The sequence below is a fragment of the Nomascus leucogenys genome, chromosome 18 (assembly GCF_006542625.1).
Source record: "Nomascus leucogenys isolate Asia chromosome 18, Asia_NLE_v1, whole genome shotgun sequence".
NCBI lineage: Eukaryota > Metazoa > Chordata > Mammalia > Primates > Hylobatidae > Nomascus > Nomascus leucogenys.
The window spans coordinates 51,605,530-51,624,206 of record NC_044398.1 but is presented as its reverse complement, the minus strand read 5'-3'; the positions used below and the strand labels follow the sequence as shown (position 1 = coordinate 51,624,206).

The window sequence follows — 18,677 nt, the reverse complement described above, 5'->3', positions numbered from 1 at the left end:
GCTATTCCTATAGCACTATTTATTAGCAAATCATCTAATAAAGAAAAAACAGAAGTTAAGCACACTGTCCACAGCAATCATTCAGATAACAGAAAGCAGTACTCAAGACTTAGCTACTAATTCTTACTTTTATTATCTAAGTCCTCTAAGATACAGAACCCTGTAAGAAAAAGCAAAACTGAGGGAAAGACCAAAGGCAGATTTTAGTTTAGGATTTTGTGCTAACATGATCTTTGTGATAAGTCAGGTGACATATTTCACATGTAACCAACTTTTACACACTAAAAAATTTATGAACATTAAAATCTACTATTTCAGTTAGTAAATAACTTTCCTTCTTTTTTAGTCTTGCTCTGTTGCCCAGGCTGGAGTGTAGTGGTGCAATCTTGGCTCACTACAACCTCTGCCTCCTAGGTTCAAGCGATTCTCCTGCCTCAGCCTCACGAAGAGCTGGGATTACAGGCACCCGCCATCATGCTCGGCTAATTTTTGTATCTTTGTAGAGATGGGGTTTCACCATGTTGGCCAGGCTGGCCTTGAACTCCTGACCTCAGGTGATCTGCCCACCTCGGCCTCCCAAAGTGCTGGGATTACAGGCGTGAGCCACCACGCCTAACCGTAAGTAACTTTCATTTACTCATGAGCAAATAATTTTAGTCCCTATCATGCATAGGATATCATACATAGTGCCATAAGACATGCAAAAAAGTCTAACACACTCTTCCTAACTCCTCTCAGATTGAGTTGAGGAATAAAACACACACACAAAGAATTATAAAGCAAGGTGTAGTGTGAAAAGGTATCAAAGAACCAAAAGGTAAGAGAAGAGCTCATGAATGCAGAAAGTAGTCAAAGAAGGTTTTATGAATCTGATGAATGTAAGAGTGCTTATATTTTTTATTGTATCTTATTTTTAATATTTTACTAGCAAAGCTATTATAATCTTGAACAAAAACATATTTCCAAAAAAACCTTAAATAAGCACATGTATGTTTGTAACAACACTTTCCTAATTTAAACCGACATACAAAATGCCAAGTTCTGGTTATTTCTGTGTATGTGTGACAGAGTCTTGCTCTTTTGCCCAGGCTGGAGTGAGGTGGCATGATCTCGGCTCACTGCAACCTCTGCCCCCCCGGGTTCAAGCAATTCTCCTGCCTCAGCCTCCCGAGTAGCTGGGATTACAGGCTCCCACCACCACATCCAGCTAATGTTTGTATTTTTAGTAGACACGGGGTTTCACCATGTTGGCCAGGCTGGTCTCGAACTCCTGACCTCAAGTGATCCACCGCCTTGCCTCACAAAGCACTAGGATTACAGGCTTGAGCCACTGTGCCCGGCCCAAAAAGCCAAATCGTTTAGTAAGACTGGAGCACTGTCTTTAAAACATCTTTTTCTAAATACTTCTATACCTCAGAAATCTAAGAGTAAGACTCAATTAAAAGTTTCTAGGCCAGGTGCAGTGGCTTACACCTATAATCTCAGCACTTTGGGAGGCTGAGGCAGGAGGATCGTTAGCCCAGATGTTCGAGACTATCCTGGGTACCGTGGTGAAACAACATGTCAACAAAAAAACAAAAATTAAAAATAGCTGGGCGTGGTGGCTCACGCCTGTAATCCCAGCACTTTGGGAGGCAGAGGTAGGTGGATCACGAGGTCAGGAGATCAAGACCATGCTGGCTAACATGGTGAAACCCCGTCTCTACTAAAAATACAAAAAATTAGCCGGGCGTGGTGGTGGGCGCCTGTAGTCCCAGCTACTCGGGAGGCTGAGGCAGGAGAATGGTGTAAACCCGGGAGGCGGAGCTTGCAGTGAGCCGAGATGGCACCACTGCACTCCAGCCTGGGAAACAGAGCGAGATTCTGCCTCAAAAAAAAAAAAATTAATTAATATATTAAAAATAAATTTAGAAAAAAGAAGAAGAAAGTTTCTAACTCCTCCCTGTTGCCACCAAAGAAAAAATTGTGCCTCCCACTTATGTAACAGTAAAATTATATTGCTGTTGATGGTGGTCAACATTTGAACACTTACTATGTCCCATAAGCACTGTTCTAAATGTTTCACACATATTAACTCAATGAATCCTCTCAAACATTGTATGAGATATGTACTATAACACCATTCCAATTTTATAGTTTGGACAACTGAGGCAGAGAGAAGGTAAATAACTTACCCGGGATCACATTACTAGTAAGTAGAATTAAAATTCTGCAGCTTGGTGCCAGAACCCAGGCTTTTTATTACAACACACTGTTATGCTCCTTGATTATTCAGTTACAATCCTTTATTTAAGACAGCCTAATGTAATTTAAGTGCCCCTGCCAGGAACTTAATACATTTTCAAGTACATGTTAGTCTTAATAAAACTGATCCAGGCCGGATGTGGTGGCTTATGCCTATAATCCCTATAATCCCAGCACTTGGGGAGGCGGAGGTGGGTGGATCACCTGAACTCAGGAGTTCAAGACCACCCTGGGCAACATGGTGAAACACTATCTCTAAAAAAATTAGCCGGGAGCAGTGATGTAAGCCTGAAGTCCCAATTACTCGGGAGGGTGAGGCAGGAGAATTACTTGAGCCCAGGAGGCAGAGATTACAGTGAGCTGAGATCATACCATTGCACTCTAGCCTGGGCGAAAGAATGAGACCTCATCTCAAAATAGTAATAATAATAATAATAAAACTGACCCATTTAATTTTTATCTGTTTCCTATGCCTGGCTAGTTTCAATTCAATAAGCACATGATGATTAAGTACACGGTACTGTGGAATAAGTATATGAACAGACATGATTCCTATCTGTCCAAGTTTATTATATAGTGGGAGATACACACATCAGCTACTCACTAAACATGACAGAAGAAATTTGGAGACAGACAGAAATACCAGCAAGATACTACAAAAAAGGAGTGATTAATTTTGGCTAGAGTGGAGAAAAAAATCAAGAGTGGTTTCAAGAAGGTAGAAGTAGAACCAGACCTTGAAAGCTGCGTTAAGAATGATAGTCAAGGAATGGAGGGAAAGTGCACTCCTGAGTGAAGGCACAGAACAACTGTTTGATCATTATGATATTTACAAGCACCTTCTATTACTGGAAATGGTAATTAAACAATGTGGTTGGGGCTGCGCATGGTGGCTCAAGCCTGTAATCCCAGCACTTTGGGAGGCCAAGGTGTGTGGATCACCTGAGGTCAGGAGTTCCAGACCAGCCTGGCCAAAATGGCAAAATCCCATCTCCATTAAAAATATAAAAATTAGCCAGGCGTGGTGGCACGCACCTGAAGTCCCAGCTACACAGGAGGCTGAGGCAGGAGAATCACTTGAACCCAGGAGGCAGAGGCTGCAGCGGGCCGAGATCATGCCACTGTACTCCAGCCTGGGTGACAGAGTGAGGCTCTTAAAAAAAGAAAAATAAAAACAATGTAGTTGGAAAATTGGGTATGTAACAATATATAATAAGAAATGATGACTAAAATTAATTAAGAGACAGAGGATTTCAATACTATGCTAAAGAAAAGAAGCATTCTAAGTTTGTGGGAAAATTCAAACTGTGAGTGAAGTAACTCCAACAAAGACTGAAGATTAAAATACCAAGGCATGACACAAGGAATAAGAAGTGGAAACAGAATGTAGTTACAATAATCTAAGTGAGAGTTTATAAGGTACTGTGAAACTATGAATACAAAAGATAACAACTTAGAAGCAGAATTAAAAGATGGCTAGCAAAGCTAAAATGCCACTAATTAACATGTGAAACATATAGAACTTTTGTAAGAACTTAGAACATTTGTGGGAAGATGAATATAAGTTGTTTCAAAATATTGTTTGAAGTATCAACTAGACATCCACATAAAGACTGATGTTCATTACTAGTCTGAAAGATGTAAGGAAAGATACAGCCATAGAAACTAAATATTTTATAAAAACACATAGCCTTGGCTGGGTGTGGTGACTCACGCCTGTAATCCCAGCTCTTTGGGAGGCTGAGGTGGGTGGATCGCCTGAGGTCAGGAGTTCAAGACCAGCCTGACCAATACATGAAACCCTGTCTCTACTAAAACAAAAAAATTAGCCAGGCATGGTGGCACCTGCCTGCAGTCCCAGCTACTTGGGAGGCTGAGATAGGAGAATTGTTTGAACTCGGGAGGTGGAAGTTGCAGTGAGCCGAGATCACGTCACTGTACTCCAGCCCGGGCAACAGAGCAAGAGACTCCGTCTCCAACAAAAAAATAAAAATAAAAATAAATAGCCTTTTCAACAGTGTAATTAAATTAAGATATCCTCTATATTGTTTGGGAGGATGGAAGAGATACTGGTTAATTTTACCGTTAGACATCGTGTTAAAGAGAACATAAATGGAAGAAATAATATCCAAACTTGCAAGAGAAAAAAAGGGGTAAGGAGGAAGTGCAGGAATAAAGTAGGAGTAATCCAATAAAAGGAAGAAAGTGAAAAGCTGCTGGGCACAGTGGCCCATGCCTGTAATCCCAGCACTTTAGGAGGCCGAGGGGTGTGGATCACCTGAGGTCAGGAGTTCGAAACCAGCCTGACCAAGGAGGTAAAATCCCATCTCTACTAAAATACAAAAATCAGCTGGGCATGGTAGCAGGCGCCTGTAATCCCAGCTACTCAGGAGGCTGAGGCAGGAGAAATCACTTTAACCCAGGAGGCAGAGGTTGCAGTGAGCCACGATTGCACCATTGCACTCCAGCCTGGGTGACATAACAAGACTCAGCCTCAAAAAAAAAAAAGAAAGTGAAAAGCAAAAGCACAGAAAATAGGAAATAAAAAATAAAACAGGAGAAATTAGTCCAAGAATTATCAGTGGTAACAATAAACACATTGAACTCAAAGACTGATAGACTGGAGTAAAAGCATACTGCTATTTATAAGAGATACACCCAAACTAAAATAACATATATAAAGGCTGAAAATAAAGAAACAGAAGACATGTGAGACAACTATCAAGCGGCCATATTAACAAATAAAATAGAACTTCAGAAAAAAGTATTTATAGAGATGAATAAAGCATGTATGAGGGATATAATAATAAAACAATCTACTAAGGAAATACAATGATCATATACCTATATGTGGCTAATATAGCCTTTGGATAAAACAAAAATCAAAAGAATTTTAAAGAGAAATTAACAAAACCAAGAATTATGAGATGTAAAAACATCTCAGTAACTAGATCACAAGGTTAAAAAGAAAAAATTAGTTAAGATACGTGATTTGAATAACACAATAGGCAACTTTGACTTAACTGAAAAATTTCTGAACCCTTGAAAACAATTAACTATTTGATTGCATATGTAAAGAATATTCACAAAAATGATGACAGAGTAGAATACAAAGAAAGACTTTACAATACCAAAGAATCAATAACAAATATGCCTTATTCTTTAACCACAATGTTTAATAAGTTTAGAAATCAACAGTTTTATTAAGTTCAAAGATTTTTCTTTTTATACTTTCTTGACTTTAAATGATCATAGTGGTCAAAAGAAATAGACTTACCTTGTGAGTGCCGAGGTTTCTGGTTTCATCTAGATCCAAAAACATGTCCAAATCACATCCTAACTTCCCAAAAGTGTTGACTGAGGAGCCAAAGGGTCTGACTATGCAGTCCGGAAAATACGCAGCGGCTATGTCTTCAATAAGAGAACAGGTGAGATATCGGAGCTTAGTGTTCTCCTCTGTTAGCTGGAACTCCTTCAAGAGAGTGTTCAGCTGATCGTCTATCTAGCTAGCCAAAACAAAACCAACAAAATAGAGAAAAAGTACAGGTCATGTAAAAGAGTTACCATTTTACTTTCAAAGATTTGGTGGCGTTGGAGACCTACCTTAGAAATATGCAAAGCCTGGCACGGTGGCTCACACCTGTAATCCCAGCACTTTGGGAGGCTGAGGCAGGTGGATCACCTGAGGCTGGAAGTTCGCAACCAGCCTGACCAACATGGAGAAACCCAATCTCTACTAAAAATACAAAATAAGCCAGGCGTGGTGGCGCATGCCTGTAATCCCAGCTACTCCGGAGGCTGAGGCAGGAGAATCGCTTGAACCCGGGAGGCAGAGGTTGTGGTGAGCCAAGATCGCACCATTGCACTCCAGCCTGGGCAACAAGAACAAGACTCCATCTCAAAAAAAAAAAAAAAGAAATATGCAATATTTTCTTGTTCAGTCTTAAAAATGGATTAAAAAAAAAATACTCTTAGAAACCACTGAGGAGGCCAGGTGCAATGGCTCATGCCTGTAATCTCAATACATTAGGAGGCCGAGGCGGATCACATGAGGCCAGGAGTTTGAGACCAGCCTGAGCAACACAGCAGGACCTCGTCTCTGTTTCACTAAAGAAATAAATTATATAGTATTTTAAAATTTTTAAAAAGCTCTGAGGAATGCCACTAGTAAAATAAAAGTTGGCTAGAATCAAAACTTTGTAAGCAATGAGTATAAAGTATTGTCTTAAGAAAATGAAAGTAGTAAAGTACTCCAGAAGAGGTTAAAACAACCACATGTTAGACATTTTAAACTCAAGGGGATGAAAGACCAATGTTAAAGGGCAAGAAAAACTAGAAATATTCAAGTAATGAAGGCCCAAGACCTCTCAGTTTCTCAGAATAGCAATCCTGTCTATCCACTAGAAGATTCACATTAAAATGATCACATGCTGAAACTGTGTACTGGAGTATCTGAAGTGAAAAAAAGTCATAATTTCAAATGCTCTTATTTGAAACCAACATTGAAAATATCATCTGGCTGCGCACAGTGGCTCACACCTGTAAACTCCTGGTAAGCCAAGGTGGGAGGATCGCTTGAGCTCAGGAGTGAGACCAGCCTGGGCAACGTGATGAAACCCTGACTCTACCAAAAAAAAAATACAAAAACTAGCTGGGCGTGGTGGAATGCATCTGTAGTCCCAGCTACTCAGGAGGCTGAGGTGGGAGGGTCACTTGAGTCCAGGAGTTTGTGGCTACAATGAGCTGAGATTGCACCACTGCACTCCAGCCTGGGCAACAGAGCAAGACTCCATCTCAAAAAATAAAATAAAATAACTGAACTAAGCATTCAACTCAAAAATAATAAAACAGGCCGGGCTTGGTGGCTCATGCCTGTAATCCCAGCACTTTGGGAGGCCGAGGCAGGCGGATCACAAGGTCAGGAGATCGAGACCATGCTGGCTAACTCAGTGAAACTCCGCCTCTAATAAAAATACAAAAAATTAGCCGGGCATGGTGGTGGGCGCCTGTAGTCCCAGCTACTCGGGAGGCTGAGGCAAGAGAATGGCGTGAACCCGGGAGGTGGAGCTTGAAGTGAGCTGAGATCACGCCACTGCACTCCAGCCTGGGCGAAAGAGCAAGAGTCCGTCTCAAAAAAAAAACAAACAAAAACAAAAACAAACAAACAAACAAAGAAACCACCAAGACAAATACAAGCAATATTTGAACAGAGAAGAGACAGAATCTTGGGTGTGGTGGCTCACACCTATAATCCCAGCACTTTGGGAGACCGAAGTGGGCACATCACCTGAGGGCAGGAGTTAGAGAGCAGCCTGGCCAAAGTGGCGAAACTCCGTCACTACTAAAAATACAAAAGTTAGCTGGGCGTGGTGGTGCACGCCTATAGTCCCAGCTACTTGGGTGGCTGAGGCATGAGAATTGCTTGAATCAGGGAAAGGTTGCAGTGAGCCAAGATCACACCACTGCATTCCAGCCTGGGTAAGACCCAGACTCCATCTCAAAAAAAAAAAAAAAAAAAAAAAGAGAGAGAGAGAGAATCAGAAAGAAGACATTTTAAAATTGACAGAAAACCATGTACAATTTTATGTCATTATGCTGGAAAGAAAGAAAACCTAAATTGTTCAAAAGGCCAAAAACTTCAGAAGAATGTGGTTACCTGTAAGTACAAATGGGGCATGGCGGGGAAGGAGTAGACAAGGATTACTATCACTTTTCATTCAACATGTCCTGCAGTTTGAATTTTTTAAAAGCAATCCATTTATAGAGATATTAAAATTGTAATAAAAATATTAGCATGAGAAATGTAGTAATGCATTTTTGTAAATACACCTTGACTAAGTAGGGTTTATTCTGTGAATGCAAGAATGACTTCACATGAGGAAATCTACAGTGAATCTACAATTCACTACATTAAGACATTAGGAGGGGAAAGAAAAAGACATTAGGAGAAAAACCACATATAATCTCAAGATCATATGCCAGTCATCAATACAATCTCAAAGGTCAAAACTCAACATCTACTCAATGTGTTGAGCATGATGACATTCTTAGAAAGCTAGAAAAAGAAAAAAACTTTCCTTCATCTCATTATGCATCCACCACCACGATTCATCTCTGTAACTCTTTTCACCTTGTAAAACTGAAGATCTATACACATTAAACAATAATGTAGCTTGAATATTTTATAGGAATCTTTATTGTTCATAAAAAAATACATAGTTCTAAAAGTTGAAGTACACCTAAAAACTTACACTTTCTGCATAACAAAGTAATTCAAAAAGCTGCTTGTTTGAAGGTGGCAACTGATTACTTGACCGTATGCGTGACCGTTCAGAAGTCTGGTTTTTCAACTTCAGATTGAAGAAACGTGATCTGAATGGAATTGCAGTCTCCATGGCCATGCTTGGAGTATGAGTCCCATTCTGCAGTGAACCTATGCTTTCCTTTTGGCAAAATTCTACAACAGCATAGAGACCCTATACCAAAAACAGAAGAAAAAACAGAACACATTTCACAATATATCTAACATACTATTTTAGCGCATATATTAAAACAATTATCATAATGCTACAAAATATCAAGTTTTTAAAATTTACAAATGATATGATTCTAACACAGCATTAATTTTATTCGATTTAAGTAGATTAAGAAAAGGAACACTGGGCCAGGAGCAGTGGCTCACGCCTGTAATCCCAGCACTTTGGGACGTGGAGGTGGGCAGATCACCTGAGGTCAGGAGTTCAAGACCAGCCTGGCCAACATGGGGAAACCCCACCTCTACTAAAAATACAAAAATTAGCCAGGCATGGTGGCGGGTGTCTGTAAGTACAGCTACTTGGGAGGCTGAAGCAGGACAATCGCTTGAACCCAGGAGAAAGAGGTTGCAATGACCCGAGATCATGCCACCGCACTCCAGCCTAGGCAACAGAGTGAGACTCCATCTCAAGAAAAGAAACGGAACCTTAAAACAATGTTAGTTAAGAGAAGCTGAAAAGACTGAAAAGAATGCTGAAGCAGAAAAATCCAAAGGCAAAACAAAGATCCCCTCCCATTGGCCTTCATCCACAAGTTAAAGGGACTATCTAAAGTATTCAAGCTGGGTGTGGTGGTGCAGGACTGTAGTCCCAGCTACTCCCGACGCAGAAGGATCACCTGAGCCTAGGAGTCGAGGCTGTAGTGCACTATGATCGTACCTGCCAATAGTCACTGCACTCCAGCACAGGCAACATAGTTGGACCCCATCTCTTAAAAAATAAAATTAAGCATTTGAATAATGAAATCAGTCATAAATGACTTATAATCCTAAAATACCGCTATAAGAATTTCTGGTCCCATATCAAAAACAAAACTCATTAAAGAAATCTAGATAAGGAAGATGCAGTATATCAAAGAGAACCTACCTACCATATTGCAAAAGGCAACAGCAAAAAACAACTAACGGAGACCTCCACCCTTGAAAAGCATAAACGTTAAGTTAGATTGTTTTTCAAATACTTACAAAGCTTTCATAGAAGAAATGATTATTAATAGGTCCAAAGTGGGATAAATATTTAAGAAACTTTTTTTCACTGATTTTCTCTGGGCAATGTATTAAAACAGTCCGCTGTGCCTGTTCTCGTCTTTCATTTTGCATCTCAGAGAATCTCCTTTTGGGAATCTTGTCTTCAAAGCCTATGAACGAGACAAAAACATTTCCACCAAATGCACACACACAAAATTTAAAAAATATTTTGATAAGGTGTTTAAAGACTTTATATATGACTAAAACCAACTTCACCTAATCTATTTTTTTCTCTTCCTTTATAAGGGTTAAACTATACTACAGTAGTCTCCCCATTACCCACAGGGGTTATGATCCAAGATGCCTGTAAATGCCTAAAACCTCAGATATTACCAAGCCCTATATATGTAATGTTTTATCCTACACATATATAGCTATGATAAGGCTTAATTTATAAATTAGGCACAGTAAGAGATTAATAACAATGGGCCAGGCTTGGTGACCCATGCTGGTAATACCAGAACTTTGGGAGGCTGAGGTGGGTGGATCACCTGAGGTGAGGAGTTCGAGATCAGCCTGACCATGGTGAAACCTCATCTGTACTAAAAATACAAAAATTAGCCAGGCATGGTGGCGCGTGCCTGTAGTCCCAGCTACTTGGGAGGCTGAAACAGGAGAATCACTTGAAACCAGGCGGCAGATGTTGCAGTGAGCTGAGATTGCACCACTGCACTCTGGCCTGGGCAACACAGTAAGACTGTCTCAAAAAAGAGAGAGAGGGACATTAACAACAACTAATAATGAAATAGAACAATTCTAACAATATACTGTAATAAAAGTTATATGAATGTGGTCTCTCTCTCTCAAAATATCATATTGTACTGTGCTCACCTATTTGTGGACCACGGTTGACTGTGAGGAATTGAAACTGTGGACAATGAAAACATGGATGAGGTGGAATTACCGCACTTTCAGTGTTCGTTTGACTACTCTCCCATGACTACTATTAAAACTGCCCACTTTCTCTGTTTTGATTTACTATGCTTGATGCAAAGTGCTGAAAACGGAGTTCCAAAAAAAAAAAAAAAAAAAAAAAACCAGGAAAGTAAAATCACTTATTTAATACTTGCACAAATATGCACATACAAAATTGTGCAAATTGTAACACTCCAAAGCCTGAGTGTAAACAGACAATGAGTTCGGAAATTCGATGTTTTGAAGTAAGCTATTAAGGCGTTTTTCTTTCTCAAGGGTCTTGATCTGGCTCAAACAATTAACAATGAGTTACCAACTATCATGAGCTCTGTATCAGGGAAATCAAAGAATTTAAAACCTCGTTGCTGCCCATGAAGAGCTCATTGATAATTTTACTAAGGAAAGAAAGAGGCTAGGAGTTTTACAATCACAGGGAATCAAGACAAGAATTGTGACAGTCAAGAATTAAATATTAATAACGCACTAGCCACAGTGGGAAGGTCAACAAATGAACTAAGTATAGAGAGAAAAAAATTATTCAGGTTCTAAGAGAGTTATTAAAGCACAAACCTGAATGTTAACAACTAATTTTCTTCCCCCAAGATTTTAACTTCTAGTTAAGTAGTTTAAAGTGTTTCTTTAAAAAGTCTGGAATGGTAGACTCTAGAGATCATAAGCCACCAAGTCTGATATCAATACCCTTAACAAGGCCAGACGCGGTGGCTCAAACCTGTAATCCCAGCACTTTGGGAGGCCGAGGTGGGCGGATCACCTGAGGCCAGGAGTTTGAGACCAGCCTGGCCAAATTAACCAGGCGTGGTGGCGTGTGTCTGTAGTCCCAGTTACTTGGGAGGCTGAGGCAGGAGAATCACTTCAACCCGGGAGGTTGCAGTGATCCGAGATTGCATCCTTGCACTCCAGCCTGGGTGACAGAGGGAGACTGTCTCAAAAAAAAAAAAAAAAAAAAAATCTTAAAATTCCAAAGAAATTAAATAGAACAGAAAATGTAAATGATGTATAGAAATCAGCAGAAACTTTTAGCCTCATTTTCTTCCAAAAGGCTACGAAACTGATGGATCAAGGAAATACTCCAAACCCACTATCTTACTTTTTTCTTTCCTTCTTTTTTTTTTTTTTTAAAGAGACAAGGTCTCCCTCTGTCACCCAGGCTGGAGTGCAGTGGCACAATCCCAGCTCACTGCAATCTCTGCCTCCCAGGTTCAAGCGATTCTCATGCCTCAACCTCCCCAGTAGCTGGGATTACAGGCGTGTGCCACCACGCCCAGCTAATTTTTGTATGTTTAGTAGAGATGGGGTTTTACTACGTTGGTCAGGCTGGTCTTGAACTCCTGACCTCAAGCAATCCTCCCTCCTTGGACTCCCAAAGTGCTGAAATTACAGGCATGACGCCACCACGCCAAGCCTGAAAATACAGCTTTTAACTATGTGCCTTCGCCTCCATTCCCAATGACAATTCTTTAACATCAATCTCTTATTTCAGGCCTGTATCACAATAATCTGACTCCTAAACTAGTCTCATTCACTCTAGTTTTGTTTTTCTCAAGCTATCCTCCACATAACTGCCAAAGCGTTCTTTATAAAATGGTCTTTTTTTTTAAGTCTTATTCTTTGGCTTCCCTGCTTAAATCCTTCAGTGGCTTCCCCACTGCCTTTAAGATCACATCTCAACTCCATAGCATGGGTATAAAGTGCTTGCACCATGTCCCATCTCCCCTCTTTCATGTCACTTATACCATTTCTTTCTGTTGTACTTTTCATATATGGTACCCTACACACACAATACTATCACATGCTATGAACTATCTATGTCTTCTTCCTTCTGGTTGGAATGTCCACCTTCTCATTTTCTGTCTGGCAAACTCCCATTCACCCTCCAAATCTTGCTCAGGTCTGTGAAGACTTCTGACTCTCCATCGCAGAATCTCTTCCACCTCTGTATTACCTTAACAACTATGAAAGAATGTAATTCATAGTGTTATATTTATTTAACAATATGGAAGAATACTTTCTTCCATATTGAGGGCAGAGGCTATTCTTTTCAATTAGATCTCAGTCTACCAACTATCCTTCCTCCAAGTTGTCCTTATTTCCTTCTCTTATGCTACAGGCTCTGCCTAGACCACCTTACCACCTTTTCAGTTGTGAATGCCACCTACACACTCGTCTGTGATTTTTACTGAGTCTAAACTGATGTCCAACTGCTTATTGAAAAAGTAAAGTCAAACAGCGTAGAATTTTCTTTTTTTATTTTCAGACAGAGTCTCACTCTGTTGCCCAGGCTGGAGTGCAGTGGTGTGATCTCAGCTCACCGCAATCTCCACCTCCAGGGTTCAAGCAATTCTCCTGCCTCAGCCTCCCGAATGGCTGGGATTACAGGACATGCCACTGGGCCAGGCTAATTTTTATATTTTTAGTAGAGAAGGGGTTTCACCACGTTGGCCCAGCTGGTCTTGAACTCCTGACCTCAGGTGATCCTCCTGCCTCGGCCTCCCAAAGTGCCGGGATTACAAGCATGAGCCATGGCACCCGGCCCAAACAGTGTAGAATTTTCTCAAGTAGAAGCATAAGTCCTCTCCCAGTCCTCTTACCGTAACAGCCAATCATTAAGTTGTGGTACTTACCTTTTCAGACATTTTCAAAGTATATGTAAACATATACACTTGTATCCACAGATACACATCCTTTACACAACTGAAATTTACTGAAATCTTACTATATATTCTGTAACATGCTATAAGATATTTAATATATTGTGGACCTCTTCTCGTATGAGAAGATACATATTTACTTTCTTTTAAAAATTATATACTCTTAAATGTGTATTTATCACAGTTTAGCCAAATCTCTATTGATAAATATTTAGGTGGTTTACCATTTTTTCACTATTACAAACAACACTGCAGTGTCATCTGTATGCAATGTCTTTGCACATTTATGCAAATACATCCCTACAGTTGGACTGCTGGCAAAGAGCAGGGATTACATTTGAGAATGAGACAGAAAAGTTTGATTAAAAAAATGGAGCAATGTGCTTGAGAAGATGAAAAAGGTAGAATCTAGAGCCATAAACAACAGTAGGTTAAGAATGATGTAGACACGATGACAAAGTTGTGAAGGCAGGAACAGAAAGTTGAGGTAATTTATTGCCTCACCAAAGGTTTATCAAATCTGTAACAAATTAAAAGGATGAACTAATAAGTGCTAATATTTTATGACTGAAATGTGCAATGGTCTTGATAATACAATATGGTAAAGCACAAAACTAACATTAAGAAATCACTGAATAGGCCAGGTGCAGTGGCTCATGCCTGTAATCCCAGCACTTTGGGAGGCCAGGGAGGGTGGATCGCTTGAGGTCAGAAGTTCGAGACCAGCCTGGCCAACATGGTGAAATCCCATCTCTACTAAAAATACAAAAAATTAACCAAGTGTGGTAACACATGCCTGTAATCCTAGCTACTCAGGAGGCTGAGGCAGGAGAATCGCTTGAAGGCGGAGGTTGCACTGAGCCGAGATAGTGCCACTGCACTCCAGCCTGGGCAACTGAGAGATTCCTTCTCAAAAGAAAACAAAACAGACGGAATACTATCCTGTATTTAGAATTAAAAACAAAATAAAGATGCATGCACATAATGGGGGAAAAATTAACCTAGCATAGTTTTATAAAAGAGGCCTGAAAGTTTGATGCATCAAAGGAATGTCTTAACTTCTGGATTGAGGATAGGAAGAGAATGAATTCATATACAGAACTTCAGGCCTTATTAAGACAAATGTTTTTAAAAATCCAAATTTAAGGGGTAATAGCACTTCTTTGCTACTTACTAATCAGGCCATATATGGAGTATATGAGTATATGTTCTGCTCTGGATGTAATGGATATGAAAGACATTAAGAAGCCAGAGAGCATCCAGAGAGGAATAACAAAAAGTTTAGAAACTCTAATATACAACTACTACAGATAAAGAGAGGATTTACAGCCTGGAAAAAAAAAAAAAAACTAATAAGAATCTGAGAGCTGAGCACTGGCTTTAAACATAATATAGCACCTTCTCTTAACAGTTTTCCAAGCACTGTCACATATACACTCTTCTGAAACTCACAATAACCTTTTAAGATAGACAGAGTAGGTAGCACTATAGGTGAAAAAACTGCCCAAAGTCAAATACCTAATAAGCTGAGTAGACTCCTGCAGTTTAGCTGTTGTTGGTTTGGCTGCTGGCATCCAAACAACAGCTAAACCTGTTCAGGTAACAGTTCTGGAAACAGCACACCCCTGCTAGTAAAAAACCACTCTATGTGGTTGTGGTGGAACTGTCACACTTATCCCCCGCCCCATGAGACACGGATTATCAGACTATTTTGGACACCTCCTCTTCACCCAAAGGGTGGGCATGTGATCAATCAGAAGCCACAAGCATGTGAACGTGGAGCTGCTGGTGACCATCACCCCCACCATCAACATCCCACGTAGAAGAGCCCAAGATTATAAGGCCACCAAAAAATAGCTTCGGAAAATGAAAATATCTCACACTGACCACATCAATCCAATTGACCTTAAAGTATGATGTATGTCTCTTTCTGGAGTTTGGTTACACAGATTGGTATAGTCTCCCTCTTCTACTTAAGCTATTTTGAGTTAGTTTCTGTTACCTGTATCAGAAAGAATCCTGAATAATACACCACATACTCTTATTGTCTTTCTACTACAGCTCTTTCCACTACTAACACGAAACCTATGTCAAAACTAAGACCAATGTGGAAATGGGAAATTAATAGATTTTAGCTCACCATAAATATTTTTCAACCATCAGAGCCTGACCAAAAATGGAATTGACTGATTTATGAAACAATGTTCCTTACTGCTATAAACTGGTAATGAATCCTCACACTGAATGAAAAACTGAATTGGATATTTCTCAAGTTCCTTCCAATTATAAAATCACATGCTTCTAGGTGAGTATAAGGTGTACTTACCTGACCTTTTTTAAAATGGTAAAGACATCCAAATGAGGATTTTGTTATTTCCTGCAAGAATCCCTGAATATTTAGTCGTATTATTCTAATGACACAAAATGAAACATTTCCTCAAAAAAAAAAAAAAAAAACAGCAAAGCTACAGTAAATGAAGAGTATAGTCTTGGAATTAGAAGTGGGTTTTACTGGCTGGGCGCGGTGGCTCACGCCCGTAATCCCAGCACTTTGGGAGGCCAAGGCAGGCAGATCACCTGAGTCTGGAGTTCAAGATCAGCCTGGCCAACACAAAAATTAGCCAGGCGTGGTGCCACGTGCCTGTAATCCCAGCTACTCGGGAGGCTGAGGCAGGAGAATCACTTAAACCCAGGAGGCCAAGGTTGCAGTGAGCCAAGATCGTGCCACTGCTCTCCAGCCTGGGTGACAGAGCAAGACTCCGTCCCGGAAAAGAAAAAAAAACCGGTGGGTTTTTTTATTTTTGCCACCGAATAACTGAGTTTAGCTTGAACTACTCAAGCTATCCTTGGACTAGCCTGTTCCTTCATAAAATGTAGTAACAGTATTTCCTTCCACATCTACGCTACAGGGTTGTTTCATACATGAAAGAGCATATGAACACACTCTCAAATTTAAACACCCATACAAAGTTAAATTACAATAGCTTTTTTGGCAGAATCCTCACTCAAATTTTCAGCGTTACTTAGAAATTTTCAACAGAAGTAGCTTCCACCAAATACAATCCAATCAATATTTCAATGAAATATATAAAGATTTCTCACTGCCTGCCAATGTAAGTCTTTTATACAGTCTGGTAAAGACACCAGCTTATTTTAGGGAAAAAATAGCTCCAAGGAATCGTAGAAATCAATACATTTTGTTTAATAATTTGACTAAACGTCTACATTAACTGAGCTAGTGACCTTGCCTAAGTTATTTACCCCTTTGAGCCATTTTCTACATCTGTAAAATGGACACAGTGATACATTTCGTGCAAAGTTGTTTTAAGAACTGTAAATAGAATACACAAGTTCTTGAATCACAAGAGAGGTTCAATAACACTGACTTCTCAATACACAAAGAAGTATATAAATGTAGAACGAACGCGGAACAACAGCATGTTGCAGTGAATTCAAATCTGTTACCAGATTGATTTGGTTCAAAATGGCCAAAAAGAATAAAGTAAACGGCAGTACATTTCATAGGCAGAACCCTATGTCTAGGAACCAAGAATCCTCTTGATTCATCAGACTACAACTCGGCCTCCAGCAACAACTTAATGTATCAAACTTAATGTATCAAACTTTGATACAACTTAATGTATCAAAATCAGAAATATACGTACATCATGCAGCGACTGGCTGAGGTGTGTAGCATTACTATCATTGAGAACACTATTTCGTCAAACTGTAAAGTGCTAGCAAACTGGGTTCCTGACCTGAATTTCCTGTAAGTCTAAACAACTCCATTACTGTACACAGCAGTCGCCCCGAAGAAACATCACACATCTCACTTCTGCCTCAGCAACGGCGGCGACCCTGTGTTCCCCTACAGAGATCAGAGGAGAGGAGGACAGGACATAGCCCCACCCTCTTACCAAAGGGTCCACAGCCGTTTCCACAGGCCACGTGTTTCCCCGTGATCCCAGACTCTTCCCCCTTCCCTCGCCCGCTGTGGGACGGAGCTACAGAGTAAACCGAGGCCACGGCGCCATCACCTGTCTCCACGCTCCCTGAAGGCTGCTCGTCCCTCCTAAGGTCTTTGGCCACAGTTCCTGGGCAACTCAAAAGCCTGAGGTTAGGCCGCTGGACTCGAGTTCTTCTCTGGGCACACAGGAGCAAACGGGTCAAGAGCCCCACGCCGGGGACCGCCATTGTTAAAAAAAAAAAAAAAAAAAAAAAAAAAAAAAGCACGAGCGCGAAGCTTAAAGGTCAGGGCGTTTTCGCGCATGCGCCCAGGGGGCAAAAGAAATGGGAAGCCTCGAGGGTCAAAATAGGCGAAAGAAGTTCGCTTTTAGAGAAAGAAAGGAAATTGAGACCGAAAAGAAGATACCTGAACGTTCAGAAATGGTTTACTTCCACAGTCATACAGTTTACCAAATGAAAAGCTCCACAGAAGGAGCGCGCCACCTACTCTTGTAAATAGCATCATGAAAATAGAACCAGAGCCCGGGCGCGGTGGCTCATGCCTGTAATCCCAGCACTTTGGGAGGCTGAGGTGGGTGGATCTCCTGACGTCAGGAGTTCGAGACCAGCCTGGCTAACATGGCGAAACCTTGTCTCTACTAAAAAGTACAAAAAAAAATTAGCTGGGCGTGATGACACGCCTGTAATCCCAGCTACTTGGGAGGCTGAGGCACGAGAATCACTTGAACCCGGGAGGCGAAGGTTACAGTGAGCCGAGATCACGCCACTGCACTTAAGAGATCGCCCCACTGCACTTAAGCCTGTGCAAAAGAGCGTGACCCTGTCCCAAAAAAAAAAAAAAGTTAAAATAATGGAAAGGCTTTTAACCTCTGAAAGGGGCACCAGGAGCAGGCAGGGCATCATCTTCTTCCTTGAACCATGTGAGGACATTTTACAACCTCTGCCAATATGCCTCAATTCAAATTAAAATTCAAGTGGTTTTGCCAGCCCCTCCTCCAAGTGAGAAGTACATACCTCATCTTAAAGCCATAGGAAAGGCATTGGAGAGGACTGGTTCAGTCTTCTCATTTTGGACATGAGAAAGTGGGGCACAGATCAGACAAGGACTGGCTATAGGTCACACCTGGGGAGTCAAAGGTTAAAGTCAGAGCTGTGCCCTTGATTCAAGGCTCTGCCTCAGTGCCTGTGTCTTAACCAGTGGCCCTTGCTCGGGTGCCTGGGAAAAGGACATATGAAACAGTGCAAAGAAACCTGCAACTGAAGGCAGCCTCCCCGGGGAACACACTACTGCTGGAAGTGAAAAGAAAGCAAGGGGCCTCGCA

The 18,677-nt window shown here is 40.7% G+C and overlaps 1 protein-coding gene across 1 annotated transcript in view; it reads right to left on the bottom strand.

Moving 5' to 3' along the window:
- Positions 1-17,665, bottom strand: part of MTPAP (mitochondrial poly(A) polymerase) — a 36,186-nt gene extending 18,521 nt beyond the window's left edge. The window contains exons 1-4 of the mRNA XM_030798582.1: positions 17,427-17,665; positions 9,743-9,915; positions 8,496-8,720; positions 5,522-5,746 (exon numbers count right to left, since the gene is read on the bottom strand). Coding sequence (XP_030654442.1) covers positions 5,522-5,746; positions 8,496-8,720; positions 9,743-9,915; positions 17,427-17,583 — 780 coding nt within the window. The 5' untranslated portion in view covers positions 17,584-17,665. The remainder of the gene's footprint in view (positions 1-5,521; positions 5,747-8,495; positions 8,721-9,742; positions 9,916-17,426) is intronic.
- Positions 17,666-18,677: the final 1,012 nt, after the last annotated feature.